The sequence below is a fragment of the Symsagittifera roscoffensis genome, chromosome 2 (assembly GCF_963678635.1).
Source record: "Symsagittifera roscoffensis chromosome 2, txSymRosc1.1, whole genome shotgun sequence".
NCBI classification, from domain to species: domain Eukaryota; kingdom Metazoa; phylum Xenacoelomorpha; order Acoela; family Convolutidae; genus Symsagittifera; species Symsagittifera roscoffensis.
In genome coordinates, this window is record NC_087063.1 from 19359253 (window position 1) to 19374813 (window position 15561).

General features: G+C 35.8%; 1 protein-coding gene across 2 annotated transcripts in view; it reads right to left on the reverse strand.

Annotated features, from left to right (window-relative positions):
• The window catches only part of LOC134839193 (AKT-interacting protein-like), a 29943-nt gene extending 15783 nt beyond the window's left edge, over nucleotides 1–14160 (reverse strand). Inside the window, exons 1-4 of one of the 2 annotated variants that reach the window (XM_063854663.1) lie at nucleotides 13773–14099; nucleotides 3200–3264; nucleotides 2698–2798; nucleotides 1537–1625 (exon numbers count right to left, since the gene is read on the reverse strand). In XM_063854663.1, the coding sequence (XP_063710733.1) occupies nucleotides 1537–1625; nucleotides 2698–2798; nucleotides 3200–3264; nucleotides 13773–13834 (317 nt within the window). In that variant the 5' untranslated portion in view covers nucleotides 13835–14099. Of the gene's footprint in view, nucleotides 1–1536; nucleotides 1626–2697; nucleotides 2799–3199; nucleotides 3265–10869; nucleotides 13236–13772 lie in introns of those variants that run through there. The other variant, XM_063854662.1, reaches the window with a different exon arrangement.
• Nucleotides 14161–15561: the final 1401 nt, after the last annotated feature.

Below are 15561 nucleotides of genomic sequence, written 5' to 3' on the forward strand. Positions count from 1 at the left end.
GAAGCCTCCTCCCCCTCCAACTACCCACACACTCACACAAACAAAGTCTTAGGTAAGCAAACGACACAAGATAAAGCCACCAATCAGATAAAATAAAGGCCGAAATCATTTAGGCAGAAAAAAGTTTTAAAGCGAAAAAATATATATATATATATATACACAAAGCCAAGGTTTGTAAAATTACAAACAGCAGAAGTAAATCAGCTAAAAGCGACTACATTGTAAGTAAACTTCGAGAAATCAGATATTTTCAAAAAATTTAGTTGAAGTCAAAATTGGTGTGAAAAAAATACCATGACGAGCACAAATTTTCCATTTTTTCTATGAAAGTCGGAACAAAAACTTGTGAACGTGCGATAATAAGCTAAAAAATATAGAGCTATATAAGATGATAGGTGGCAACTCCAGAAAAGCAATTTGGTAACAAAGCCGAAAAAATTGAAACGAAGCAAAACTACATTTTTCCAATGAGGTTTCATTCAAAAACTTAAAAATGAACCGAGCAGTCTATTTTGTAAACACCACGCTGTTGGCAATTATTTAACAAAAAAACGAGCCAAAAGAAAACTGAAACGAAAACTATGAAAACGAAAATACTTTTTTTCTTATATGTTTCAGTCACAAAATTTTAAAGCACATAATATAAACAATATAACCATATGAACAATCTATTTTGAACATATAACAGCATTTGCAAATATCGACAACTGGACGTGTTTCGCACAGAATGCAAGAAAACATGTTTCATGGAAAATTCGACAAGAAACAAGACGTTTGCTTTGCGAAAGTAACAAATTCAGAAGTGTTGGTAATGAGTATCATCACAAAGTAAATAAAAAGTTTTTGCTCCAATTATTCCTAGCAATCTGTTGGCTTCACGGCGTTGATGCGGTTCAGAAAGCCTTTATGGCCTTGGATCGTATTCAAAATGACACAGCGGCAAAGCGGAGCTCCGCATCAATTCCGATACAACTCAAGCGAGCGACTAGAAAAGGAGACGATGCAACTCAAGCGAGTGACTAGAAAAGGAGACAGAAAAATCTAAACCGAATTATAACCAATAGAAAATTCGGAAAGAGTCCAGGAACGCAAGTAAACAGAAAAAAAACTGACTTGTTTTTTTTTATTTCAACTTTTGAATTTCAAAGAAAAATTAGATGCCTCTAAATGCTCTTTGAATTGCTACAACAGTTTATGATTGACACTTTTTGATAAAATTAACCCAATTTGAGAAAACTGGATCAAAAGGTAAAAATTTTTTCCGATGCGAAATCTGATAATTAAATTCCATTTTCGAACATAGAAATCGATCACCTTTCTCGTGACCTTAACAGTTGTGTTCAATAGTGGACTTTTCCTTCCTTTAAACAAAGCAAATGAAATGAGCGTAAAAAATCAAGTCAAATCGCGAAAAAGTAAATTTGAGCATGATTAAATACTTTTCCTGCAAAAAATGAAAAAAAAACCATCGGGACCTATTTAAGAGTCGGAACTACGTTCATCGAATTTTGAAAAGAAAGTGAATGACCCATTTACCTCCACTTGGAGAATGCACGATGCACATCCAGCTCTCCAGTGTCAGGATTCACCAGGGGGTGGTAGACGGGAGGGTCGAAAACCAACTTCTACAACAACACAATACATTCAATAAGTGATAAGCAAAAAGTGATGAAAACTAAATTTGATTAGATTTTTTACCAGAATTAACATGGCGCAATTTATGTTGCGAAATTCGGACTCAAACTTTTACCCTAAAAGGGGTTAATTTTGGCTTCATTTAGTCAATCAAAAATTACCTGAAAGATGATTATGGTAAATCTCCAAAATTTGGCTCTTTCCCAGCCCCCCTTTCTAATTTTTCTGAAATTCAATAGTTGAAAGTCTATTTAAACTTACTTTTCATGTTATAAACTGAATCAAAACGTGTCAGCGTGAACAGATTTTCACAACAATTTTTACATGCAAAATGCCGTGTGAGCATTTTTTGAACCGCTTAATTTTGTTATTTTACGAGGGGGGAACTGGAAAAGAGACCAAAATTTGTGCAAAACGTCGAAAATTATTTTTAAAGAAAGTAATACTTTATAAAAGAAGCTCACTTTCATATAATTTGTTCATGAACTGACCAGGTAGTTTTGGCCTAGTTTTTTATTCATTTTTGGCGTAATTTATTTTTGACCAAGTAGTTCTGGCGTAGTTTTTTGTTATGTGGTTCAATTTATTTCGCAAAATAAATTAAACCACATTACTTCTGGTAAAATACACATTACTTGAGTGCTCATCACTTATTGTCTAATTTCAGCCCAAATTGAGAAAAGGGAGTTCAACGTTTCCAATTTTGTTCGGATAATTTAAAACAGCACCGTAGCTCGTGCTGAATTCTGGCTCCCATATTATTTCATTAAGTCTCCTGTTTGATGTTTGTTAATGTGGTCACCACTTTAGTTTATGTTATCGGCGACATTTTTAGTTTAACGGACTCGATTTTAAAGGAACCAGTACTCGCGCGAAAAAAGAGCACAGAAACCTTACGCTAAAAAAAACTAAATCTTTGGCCAAAATTGAGAGCCCTTGAAATCATACCGACATCATCTACCGTCAAAAAAACGCATATTAATCCTTTTATCAACACCTATATATAGGTAAAGCTGATAAACAATTATCAGATAGTTCATGACGGCCTGATATGAAACCTACTGGACAAGAGCTGTCAGGGAAGTCGTGAGGTATGAAGATTGCTAGTTTGAACACCCCGCCCTGGTACAGTCCCTGGCGCACAAAGATGACCCCGTTCCAGCCTAAACACTCTTCTTACTAATCACGATCTACCATAAAAAGCTAACTACGTGTAATGGTATATCGGAATAGTTAGGTAGTAGATTTAGAGGACATATTTTGTTTAGGCAAAATTGATTTTTGGCTCAATTAAAATTGCATCGGTACTACTTTAAATGCAATACTATACTGCTCGTATCAAGGGGCAGACTTGGATCTTCCGATTGTCCCAGAATTTGTCTGTTTCTTAGACAACAAAATTTTATAGAATTACTTGAAAAAAGTCGATTTGCCCGCCCATAACTTAACTTAAAATATCATTTGAGCTCTCATTTATGCAGATGATATTCTATCTTTGCTCTAGAGTACTGAAAACATGTGTGGATGCACATAATAGCAAGTATGTTTATTGCACTCTACTCACAGAGAGGGGTGCGACCACTGGGTACCACGAACACACCAGGCAGCTTCTGTTTCGCCAGTAGTTTACTAAAACAATCACAGTATCACAATTACAAAACCACCAAATTAAATTTTTGGAAAAAGGCTCCGCAAATTACTATCGACAGGGGCGGATTTAGGGGGGGGACGCCCCTTTTTTTCAGGGATTCGACCCCTTGACGACCCAAAGGGTCCCCCCTTTGATACTTTTTAAATAATCCATTTTTGACCGACCGACCCTAAAATTTTCTAACATATACTAACTTTGAGGGGGAGCGCGCGCCAAAAAAACAACACAATATTCGGCGCAGAATATTTGGCCAAAACAGCGTTTTTTTAGTGCTTTAGGAGAGATCGGAAAATCAATTTGGTCGACCTGAAAAAAAAGGTTGTCAAAATTTTAGAAATTTTTTTGAAAATCAACCCCCCCCCCCCCACCTGGAGAAAATGTTAGATCCGCCTATCGAGATCTGCAGGTAAGCTAGTCAGATTCACAATTGAGTTTTATTTATACAAGCTCTTTCCCCACTTTTTCTCGAGAACTAAATCCGTTTTGATGACGAAATAATCCTCCGCGATGCTACGCATACAGGAACCGAGGTAGGACAAGATACGTACTTTCGTGAATGCGCAAGTATCATTAGAAGGATTCCAACATAATATTCTTACAGAGTTATCACAAACGTAGGTCGGGAGAATTATAATTTAATTAGAGAGACATAAAAACCAGGTTATTTTTTCTCGTCAGCCTCCCAAATTTCAATAGCTCAAATTGAATAAAAGTTGTACAGGTAAAAATTAATACTTTGAACAACGTTTCAAATTGAGCGCCTCTAATTGATTGAATCGTTTGATACTCGTTCCATTCAAAAAGCTTTGAAGTGTGGTCCCGCCAGACCACTAGGAAAATGCTTAAAGTACTTTAAGTGGATGAAAACAAAGAAACTTGTAAACATTTCTTCGTTAGACTAGTAGCCTCTAAACGCTTCTTGAAAATGAAATGATCAAAAATATGAATTCACTGGCAAAACAAACTACATTTAAAAATGTTTATCTGACTTCTAGATGGGACCATTGATTTTTTTACGGGACCATACTTCTAAACAAGGTTTTAAACGGGATCATACTTCTAAGCGAGTACCAATCGTTTTCTACATATTACTGAACACACTATGGGGGGAATCTGAGAAACATGCTCGAAAAATTGGAAAGAAAAGTTAAAAAATGCAAAATAAAAAAACTTCAGTGAAAGAAAGGTGAAAAAAAATCAATAATTTGACCAATTTTATGAAATATGGTGTATATTCAATGTGTGTTCATGAAAACAAGACTACAGATGCAGCTGACAACCCCACTTTTCATTTTCAATTTAATAAACGCCAAATAATAGCTTTCAATCTAAACAGATAAAATTTAAAAAAAAAGGTCCACTTTTCATTTTGACTTCACTTGCGAATCTCAGATTGTTATTTCAACTAATTTTTGTCTGCATACAACTTTCTTTAGAAATCTGTAAAAAAAACCATATTGTATAATAAAACCCTTAACAGCTTCGAAGCCCCTTCTCGTTTGAACTAGTGTATACGCGCGTGCCTTAGAATTCTCAGGTCTTGTGTTCGAATACCGACCCGCTTTTTTTCGCTGAAATGGTTCCAACTCATATTAGATCTGCTTAGTCGCCCATACAGTTTCATTTGATGGAGAAAAAGTCACATAACTTGTATGCTTTCGTAAGGGTTGGCAGTGAAAAAATGTGACAATTTTTTAGGGCAATTTATTTTTGGGTTCGGCTTATCGGTGTACTACCCAAAAATTTTCGGCTTATTGACCTCTTGTTAAGCGATGCTAAATACTTATTGAACGCTGGTGAATGTGTTTTGCGACTGTTTTCCTGAAATTGAGCATCAACTGAGACTAGGCATGGAATGCACGGTTTCGCAAGTGCTGCAAACCCCCTGCTTTGCCTCTCTGATAAAATTGACATACCACTAATTAGACTACTTCAAACAAATTCAGTCTTCATACCCAACCCTGTTAACACACTAGGCCATAAAATTGATGCATACGAGAGTAAAAAAAAGCCTTCTACATTTTCATAATTCAAGGAGTTCTTTCAAAAAAAAAACTCGATTACAAATTAATACTTACGGTTCAAGTACACGTGTTTTTTAGCAATTCAGGAACTAGAAAAAAAATTAAGCTCTGAAAAAAGACAACGTCGTAATATCATGAAAAATTACAATACTATGCACAGAAGGAATGTTCAACTTCGCTTATTTCAGTAAAAAAACTGATTGCGCAAAAAACTAAAGGACGTTTTGAAGATGCTTTCGAAAAAATCTGAACTCAGCACGGACATTGCCTGAGCTTCTCCCAAATCGCAAAATGAAAACTGAAAACAAAAATGGCAAAATTGACTGAGTAGCCGAGAACTCCGCAAATTTAAGAAAAAAGTATATTCACCAGTTCCGATCATGTAGGCAACAATAACTAAAATATCCCGTAAACGGTGGGAATTGTTAAAAGTTTTTATTGAAAACAAATGAGATTATAGGTGATGCTATAGGTTTCACAAGAGTCAAACAGTTCAAAAAATTTCAACAAAAACAACAGTTTATCAAAGTTTTTCCAACATGTCTTTGAATATCATAGAACCAATGACATTATCTTGAACCTCGTTCATTTCCAAAAATCTTTCATATATATTTTTTTGAGGAACAAATAGGAATATGGAATTTGGCTACATTTCGTTGAGAAATCTAAAACATAGCCAACAGAATATTTGAAAAGTGTAAAAGAACTCAAGGAAACTCAAAAAAATATTGATATTTTTTAATATATTGCAACTTTCGAGTGTCAAAGAAAAAATATATCAGGTTTAAGCTCTTTGAAGTTCATGAAGTGTTCATGATTGCCACTTTTTCATAAAATTACAAATCAATCACGTTTTTCGCGCTTTCGTTATTGCAGAGCGCAATTGTCTACTTTTCAGCCAACGCTTTTAACTGCTTCAAAGTTAAAAGTGATTCTTCACTTTAATTCGTCTGACAGTAAAAAAATGCAAAGCAGTTTTTTCTCGAAGCGGTTTGACAATTTGGAAATATTCAAATTGGGTCGAATCACGACTGAAAAACTAGAAGTAACGCTTCACTAATAGCCCACAGAGACAGAAGTCTAATTGTTGTATCTAATTTTGCGTGAAAAGAAAAGAAAACTCATTCTATTGAACTTCTAACCGTGGTTGGAATTTTCAGCGGTTGGAATAAAAATAGAACTTACACGGACTTGACTAAAACCAAGTTGCCAAATTTACAACTAACAAAAAAAGCAGTTCTCTGAGAAATTCATGAAGCTCAATTCTGAATTCAATTCAGTTCTTCAAGAAATTTCATGAAGCGAACTGAATGTCGATATATATATATATATATATATATATATATATATATATATATATATATATATATTGACTGAAGCAACTCAAGCTATGATATTTTGAAACATTTCAAGTAATTTCATAGAGCTAATCGGATGACAAGTTAAATTTCTCTAAGCAAACTATTAGTTATGAAACTTTGAAACATTTCAATATTCATAAAGCGAATCAGGCGGTGAAGATTTTAGGTTAGTCTAAGCAAGTTTTTCCTGCTATGCAGAATTGAAATATTTCAAGTTATTTCATGAAGCGAATCGGATGCCAAAAAGTTTACGTCTTCCTAAGCTATTCCAACAAGGAAAATTTGAAAAATTTCATTTTTATGAAGCAAATCAGTTTGCCCGAAAGTCTCAGTTTTTCTAAGCAAGTTATACAACCTATGAAACTTCAAAAAATAAAACGATTGATGAAACTTCAACAAATAATCCAAATAATTTTATTGTTTGAGTCGGTTCGCGATCAATTCAGTTTTTTTCTGAAAATATCTATTCAAGCTATGAAACTTTCAATAATTTCAAGTTATCTTTGGATCAAAATGTTTTGCAAAAAACAAAACAAGTGTTTCTACACAAGCTATTCGAGCTAAGTTTCTTCAAGAAGCGAATCGGATTGCAATATGTTTAAAATTTGATATTGAAGCTTTTTAATTGATGAAACGTAGCATTATTCCAAACTGTTTCATAGAGCAAATCAGTTCGGTAAAAGTTCAAGCTTATCTTAACCCAGGTAATGGAGCTATGGAAGTTAGAATGTCAAATGATTTCACAGACCGAATCGCTTTGTGAAAAATTGAGTTTTTGTAAAGAAGCTATGCGAGCGATGAAAATTTAAAAACTGTTTCATAGGTTAAATCGATTCGCATAGAATTTAAGTTTTTCTTAAAAAAGCTATTCAATCTAAGAAAATTTCAATAATGTCAAGTTATTTCACAGACCGAATCGCTTCGTGAAAAATTGAGGAAACAAGTCGAAGCCACAAAGCTGTGGCTATAGCATGAATAACGACCACCAAGGCAACAACTTGGGTAATACTGCTTTAAAAATATAACCCCTCAATTCTACTTGTTACAGTTCCATGAACAAAAAGTAAAACGGAACACTTAGGTTCATCACCTGATTAGTTTATATAAAGCACATTCTATTGCATCAGAAGTTTTCCTTTCGAACATCTTCTTTTGTCAAAGCGAACATCTTCTTTTGTCAGTGCTACTCTAGTTAAGAAAACTTGATGGATATCAATTTATTTATAAGACCGAATCGGTTCACGAACTAGTTAAACTACATATGTTGTCACATGAAGCTAATCAGTTGTGTAAAGTTAAGTTTTTCTCAAGCAAGCAATTCAAGCTATGAAATTTCTCAAATTATTCTGTAGACCCAATCAAATCGCGAAAAATGTAGGTTTTTCTAAGCAAGTAATTCCAGCTCTGAAACTTTGAATTCAAAGTTACTTCATAGACCAAATCGGTTCGCGAAAAGCTTAAGTTTTTCTAAGCAAGCTAGTCAAGCTCAAAAAACTTGAACTATTCAAGTTATTTTATAGACTGAATCGATTTGCGAGGGTTCAAGTTTTTCGAAGCAAGCTCTTCAAGTTACAAAATTTTAAATTATACAAGTTATTCGATAGACTTCGAACTATCAAAAAAAATTCGAACTATTGAAGTCAATTCATGGACCAAATAAGTCCGCAAAAAATTTAAATTTTCTAAGCAAGCCATTCCAGCTTTCAAACTTTAAAATATTTCAGGCTATTTCATAGATCGAATCATTTTGCGAAAAGCTCAAGTTTTTCTAAGCAAGCTATTCAACCTCTGAAGGTTTTGAATACTTCAAGTTACTTCATTGAATCAGTTGCTTAGAAATGTTTGCGAAAAGTTTTGCTTCACTTAAGCTTTCCGCAAAACGATTCAGTCTATAAAAAGCTTGAAATATTTCAAAATTTATCTGAGCACGCTATTCACGCGATAAAACTTCGAAATATGTCAAGTTGTTTCATAGAGCATATCGACTGGCGAGATGTTTCAATTTTTCTAAGCAAGCTATTCAGGCGATGAAACTAAAAATTCCACGTTATTTCTTAGCGCAAAGTGGTTTGCAAAAAAGCTTGTTTTTCTAGCAAGGAGGTTGCTGTTTTTAGTTAGTTCGTTTCAGAATGAAATCAATCTGAAAAGTCAAAATTTCGAAAGAGTTCATCTTGTCTAAAGAATTGAAATTTTGTCAAAATTAATTGTAGAATATTCGAGACTTAAGAATATTTGAAAATTCTAGAATATTCTTGATTTTCTCTTAAACGTTAAGCCAAAAGCATTTTTTAAAACGTAGCATTCTACAAAACTAATATATAGATATAAGATTAATTAGATAATAGACCAAATCTGATAAATTCAATATTTAGGCAAGCACAGAGATGTTTTTCATGGGTAACACTTCACAAAACAGCTAATTAATATGCACATACGGATGAAACAGATCTAATATTAAGGCGACCAAAAATACATTGGAAAACTAGGAAGCTTCCCGATCAAATTCCAAAAATCACCAAACACGAAAAATGCTTTAAGCTGTGAAGTCGTTTTGAGCCGTTATATCAAATAATTGGAGACAAAGACAGACCCTAAACACAGCTGAGACACAATTGAGGCAAGAAGTCAAAAAAATTATCTGAACAAAAACTATAAGTCACTTGGCATGAAAGTTATCTCCATTCATCCAATTTCTAGCATTTGAAAAAAAAATAGGGAAGACACCTGGAGTCGAACTCGGATCTCACTCCCCAGCGTCACTTGTCTTTACCTCGGAGCAATAGCGTCTCGCATTCTGCTAATTTTGCGCTATTCTGAGACATCAGGCAGATAAGAATATGCTTTTATAAGTTTTATAGCGGATATAGCTAATGCAAATTGACAGCAAACAAAGACATACTAAACTGCAAGCAGAAATTGAAAACGAGAACTGAAAGTTGCCACTTGCAATGGAAAAAAGTGATCTGATATTAAAAAGTGGAACAAGGACTCATTATCCAACACTCTTAATATTCATGAATCCCTATGAGGTGAACGACTCATTTGTAGAGAATTAAGGTAAAAAAGGATTCTTTTACCTGAGTTTGCAGAGAAAAATATCATATTTTTTTCTAATTAAAAACTAAGGATCCATTCATTGCGTCCGTATATTCAAAAAGCAAATGAAATGAGATAAACATTGCATAACTTGGTTCACACGCAAAAAATAACTGCGTTATTAGCAAGATTTGAAACCAGGGTTTATAGAAAAAAGAACAAAAACTTTTAAACAAAGTCTGTGCTAAGGTAGACGCCGAAAAAGTATTTAAAAAAAAACATTTCGGAAATGCATAAAATTTCGGAAAAAAGCATTTCGGAAAGCTAACAGGTTCTAGCCGGGCTCGAAGATGAGTCATTAGCAATTTCAAGCACGCATGTTACCTCTACTCCAAATGCGCAGAATTACATAATCGAACTTGTTTCCATGATGAAAAGTTTCCATGATGAAAAAAATCTGCACTCCAATTTGGTAGCGATTGCTGATCACAAGCATAAGAATTCAATCAGATAGTTATTTTACGTTCTTTTACCTTCTTTGTATAATGAAAACGCACATTGGAAAAGTTTGAATTGTCAAATAGGTAACAGAAAATACAACTTAACTTTACAGATAGCAAAGTCATCTTTGTTTATATGCAGCTAACACTTTTTACATTATTAGTAATCAAAAGCATATGCAAGAACTTTAAACCCAGATCGGAGATAAGGTAATAAAAATATTTGCTAATTTATTCTGTGACCTCATCGGCATTTAGTACTAGAAGGCAGCGAATGAGTTGAATGTAGAAGATCATAACCTAGTAAATTAAAGCATGAAGCGACAAGACATTGTACTAACTAACAGCACTCAAGTGGTCCGATTATGATTCAAGTAACTCCTAGTCAAGACTATAACAGTTGCCACATTTGATCTAAACTGAAAAAGAGCTTCTACCTTACAAGTAATTGAAATCTACACAGTAGCGTGCCGGGAGGGGAGTCAATTCTGGTCCCACATTTGGTATAACTTTATGACATCCATTTTTCACTGAACAACCTCAAAATGTTTCTAACGGCGCCTTTGGCGCGAATATGACTAATTTTGATGGGCGAGCACGCGCCGAAAAAAAACTCAATTTTTTGGTTAAAATTTTCCAAAAAACCAAGCAAACCCCCCCCCCCCCCCCAGAAAAATTTCTGCGCACGCCACTGAATCTACATATTTCCTCAACAAGTACCTTGGCGATTAATAGTATGCGGCTATAATTGAATCCCGATCTGAATACTACAACTATCATATCACAATTATGTCATCTCATTTATAATGAGTAGATGCAGAAAGTTCGAGCAGACAAAACTAGTTCTAAAAAAGTCCTATATTTCAGACAGAATTCGTGTCAAGAAAGACTAATTTCAAATTTCCATGCAATTTTCTAAATAAATTTTCTGTCACTTTTATCAAAACGAGTAGGTTACTCTTCCTAACTATTTTGTAAAAACTGGCGAGTTGCTGTTTTCTATTGTTTTCTGAAAACTTGCAAGTTGAGTTGCTGTTTTAATCAATTTATCTCAAAGCGGCAATTTGCTGTTTTTATTATTTTGCACGAAAATAGCAACCTGTTCTCTATGATTTAAATTGTCAGTTCAAACTTTCTGCACATCTCTTTAGCTTATCTGGTTCTCAGTCAATCAACGTGAGCATTGCAAAACCACAGAAGGTATCCGCATTCGGCACCTCCCGACTGTCAGCAGGCAAGTTCAACTTGAACAGCACTTTTCTCTCTCGACCTTCGATAATCTTGACTATATTATGTGCGAGGAGTATCTTGTTTGAGCCACTGATCAGCCCAGCAGACACCATCTCTTGTGATACACTATCCGCGCTATCTTCTGCTGAATTGAAAGGAAACTTGATGTCATTCAACTCATTAGATTCATTTCGCATTCGCAGACATAACTCGAACTTGCGCGGCTGAACTGTTCTTATCTCTGGTTCTATGCTAGTCGATGATGCATTCAGTGTCTGTCTGTCACTTCCGTTTTGATGAGACGGTTCAGGCGAGGAAGTATTGGCCGAGTAGTCAGCGTCGCCTGAGGACTGCAGAGATCCTGATGGCAAGGCAAATTGATCAGCTTGCAACAGTCTATTCTTGCGATCTGATTGGCTGGATTTGTTATTGTCGCGATGTGATTGGTCGACAGCATTTAACGAGGACCCCGTGTCTAACTCGTCGTCGCTCCACTCCCATCCTCCGTCTTCTGTCCTGTGCATTGTTCCCGTAGATCCAGGCACTCTTTTCACCTTCTGGGCACGGTGTTTAAAATGGGGAAGCTTTTCAACAAAGTCAATGAATTTAGTCTCTTTTCCATTATGTGTCAATCCAACAACGTTTTCAAACGCACTATGAGAATGTTGAAATTTCTTGAAAATTTCGTGTTTCAGAAGCTTGGCGGCCGTAGGTCGTTTCAGCGGGTCTTTCTGAAGACACTCCGATATGAAATGATCTAATTTGCATTTTTTGAGGCTACTGAAGGATACGTTGGCTTCGTGGCAGCATTGCTCTAGTCTTGGCGAGTCGTTTTGCACAGTCATGATCATCACTTTCATGGCTGGATACTTGGCGTAAGGCGCTTTTCCAGTAGCCAGTTCGATGGCTGTGATTCCAAAAGACCAGATATCTACTTTCCAATCGTACCCAGCACTGTCTTGCTCAATGATCTCCGGGGCCATCCAGCATGGTGTTCCAACAAACGTATGCCTAACGCCTCCTTGCGACCTTTTGTTACTCGCCGATATCCAAGCACTCACTCCAAAATCGGCCAGTTGAACTTCACCATTGTCGCCGATTAAAATATTTCCCGCTTTCACGTCGCGGTGAATGTTTCCTTGCTTGTGCAAATAGTCCAAGCCTTGAAGCACTTCATGTAACAGGTAGATGATAAAATACTCCGGAAGAGGTGGTTCTTTCTTTCCATTTGGATCCGAATTTCGTTCTAGCTTCTCAAAATGTTTGATTATATCCAAAGCTGATCCCTTAGTGAGTAACCGCATCACCACCCATAGCTCATGCTTATGTACAAAAGAGGTATAGTATGTAACGATGTTTCTGTGATTGCAAAGGCTCATTAATTTGATCTCATTGGACAGTTCTGTGATGTTGACGTTTTGGCGGTCTAAATTGATTCTTTTTATAGCACATGATCTGTTGTCCAAAGGCGTGCACGTGGCCTCGAACACCACAGCCGTAGCACCAGATCCAATCATGTCCCCTAGCACATAGTCCTTTCGGCTCACAGGCCATTCCAACTCAATGTGGTCAAATGAGGGTCCACTTGAAAGATGTGAGTGATTGCTAGTTTGTGCTGCAGCTGACATTGTGCCACTTCGTTCCAATCAAATTAAGATCCCAACTGATTCCCGCCGGAACAAATTTACCTGAGTCGGCAATTCTTTCGGTAGAGAAGGCCGAACGAAACTTGTGACCCAAAATACAAATCTGAACTCCTCAGATAAGTTCTGTAACCTTCAATTGAATTTGGCTGCAGCTGAAATGTTTCACAATCTCTGAGTAAAGCACTTGTCTGTTTGAGCACACAGTTTATACGCAGCAAGCGTACATCAAATGGTAAATAAATTCAAGTTTATCTGAAGTATAATGTTGCAACGTCATCATCCCACTGAGAACTTAATGAGTTACAGTACTAGGACTAGATTATATGCAAAGCAAAACGACAAAATATAACTGAACCAACATGGAAAAATATATATTCAAACGGTGACGAGGACTATGGCTATAATGCTAATGCAATTATTCACTACAACCACACAGATACCTTATGAGAGAAGCAAAAATGGACAAATAAGGAGTCCCCAAATAGGGCTGATTACGTCTACATCGACCAGAAAGAGTAGCGAAGAAGCTTACAAAAGTTATGAGATTTTAACTGGCTAGAAATGTATGTAAATTAAGACTCTACTGGCATTAAGATAAACTGACAGCAGCTTTTATGCTCAAATTGGTATGAAAGGAGGGCTGTGAAAACTTCTATAGCCACAGAGAAAGAAACAGGAGAATAACTTACTATTCGGCCATCAGGGAATATTCGAGGAAAAATTCGCCATAGGCCCCGTGAACTGGATTCATCCTTCTGCTTTCCTTTTTTTCTATCTTCTTCCTCAGTTGGTTGTTTGTTTGTTCCTTTTTAACGAGCAGGTACGTGCTACAGCAGATAGATCAACGGGCCAAGTGGATGGACGGTGTTTGCTGATATTTTCCCCTTTTCAATTTTTGTCACTTTTCCTCTCGCAAAGAAAAAAATTGTAAAGAACGTTTCCACTCATAAGCGACTCCGAAAACAGTGAAATGCAGCTCAGAGCATGGGAAAATCTGAAAAGAGCCACAGAATTCACTAAGATTGGGTTCCCAGATAGCACATTCTATGAAACAATGCGCAGTTTAATCGACCGTTGTTTAAGGCTGAATGGACTCGAATGCGTTTCTTTCTTTCTTAACAAAGGGGTCGTTAAAATCGTTCAAGCGCATATCTTTCCATCTCTTCTAATATGACGTACCTTCTCATCGTGAAAACTGGAAATTTTAATTACGGAGACACGCCTTCCATCATTGAGAAAAAAACGTATGGAAAAATTAAGGTAAAAATAAATGACAAAATCGGTTATCACAGAAAAACTCTTTTTTCGCTCCTTTTAGATAAAGGACTTGAGTCTATTCGATAAAGTCAAATCGGATCCATTTAACAATTCCCCCCTTCAATAAGGGGGCAATTGTTAAGTAGATTAAGTTGTCCAACTTTCGACCAATCAGATCGCAGTAAAATTCGAATTTTAAATACAACGCTCTAGTACTAAGTTACTGCTTTCATTTAATGGGGTGGCAATTTTTTAGTAGACACCAAAGGGAGGGCGATTGTTAAGAAGATCAGTCAACTCGGCCGACAAAACAGATGAAATAGGTTAATTCTAAGTTAAACTGAGCGCTGCCTAGCTTTACTTAACAAATCGAACTAAACCAACAGGTACTTATAAAAAAATTGATCTCCAGGAAAAAGTAAATAGACAATTGATTACCTAACTTAAAACAAACTGCATCTACGAAAACCCTTCGAGTTTCATTTGTATATTGTTGAAACTTTTTTGAAGCAATTAAACAAGTTTCTGAAGACGAAACAAAAATATGCACAGATGCTTAGTTGGACTTTCCAATACAGAGGCGAATCGTAGCTCCACATCACTTGCGATACAAGACATAAAAAATACGTAGAAAAAGATAAAAATTTTGAATAAAAACAGGTCTACCAAAATTTCAACTGTCTAAGTCTCGGTAGAAGTTCATTTTAGGCAAAGATACCAGACTAAATATTAACACAGAGACAACGCATACACTTCGCATACACAAGCAAAAATATGACCGATAACGCTACTGAGAATAACGCTACTGCACTTCGCATACACAAGCAAAAAAAATGATCGATAACGCTACTGGGAAAAACTGAATGAGTAAAACTTTAAGTCTGCAAAATTTCTTACGTGAAGCACGCCAATTATGACGTATTAGCAGTGCCAGTCAGTTTGAAAAAAAAAACGAAATTTACCAACTAATATGCCTCAATTTATAGAGCGGACGCATTTTAACTAGTATACGAAAAAGTTCAATAAAACATCCGACCCTGCACAGGTTCGAACCCTCTTATTTTGTTGTGGATCTCCTTCCTTACCTCTATGCTACAGATCCATGATACTTTGAAGCTAAAGTGCTATTTGTAATATATTAGTCTGTGTTAATACCCTTAGCATTGACTGTACTTAATAGCTGGTTATTGATCAAAATGAACACTTTCAAAATGAACACAT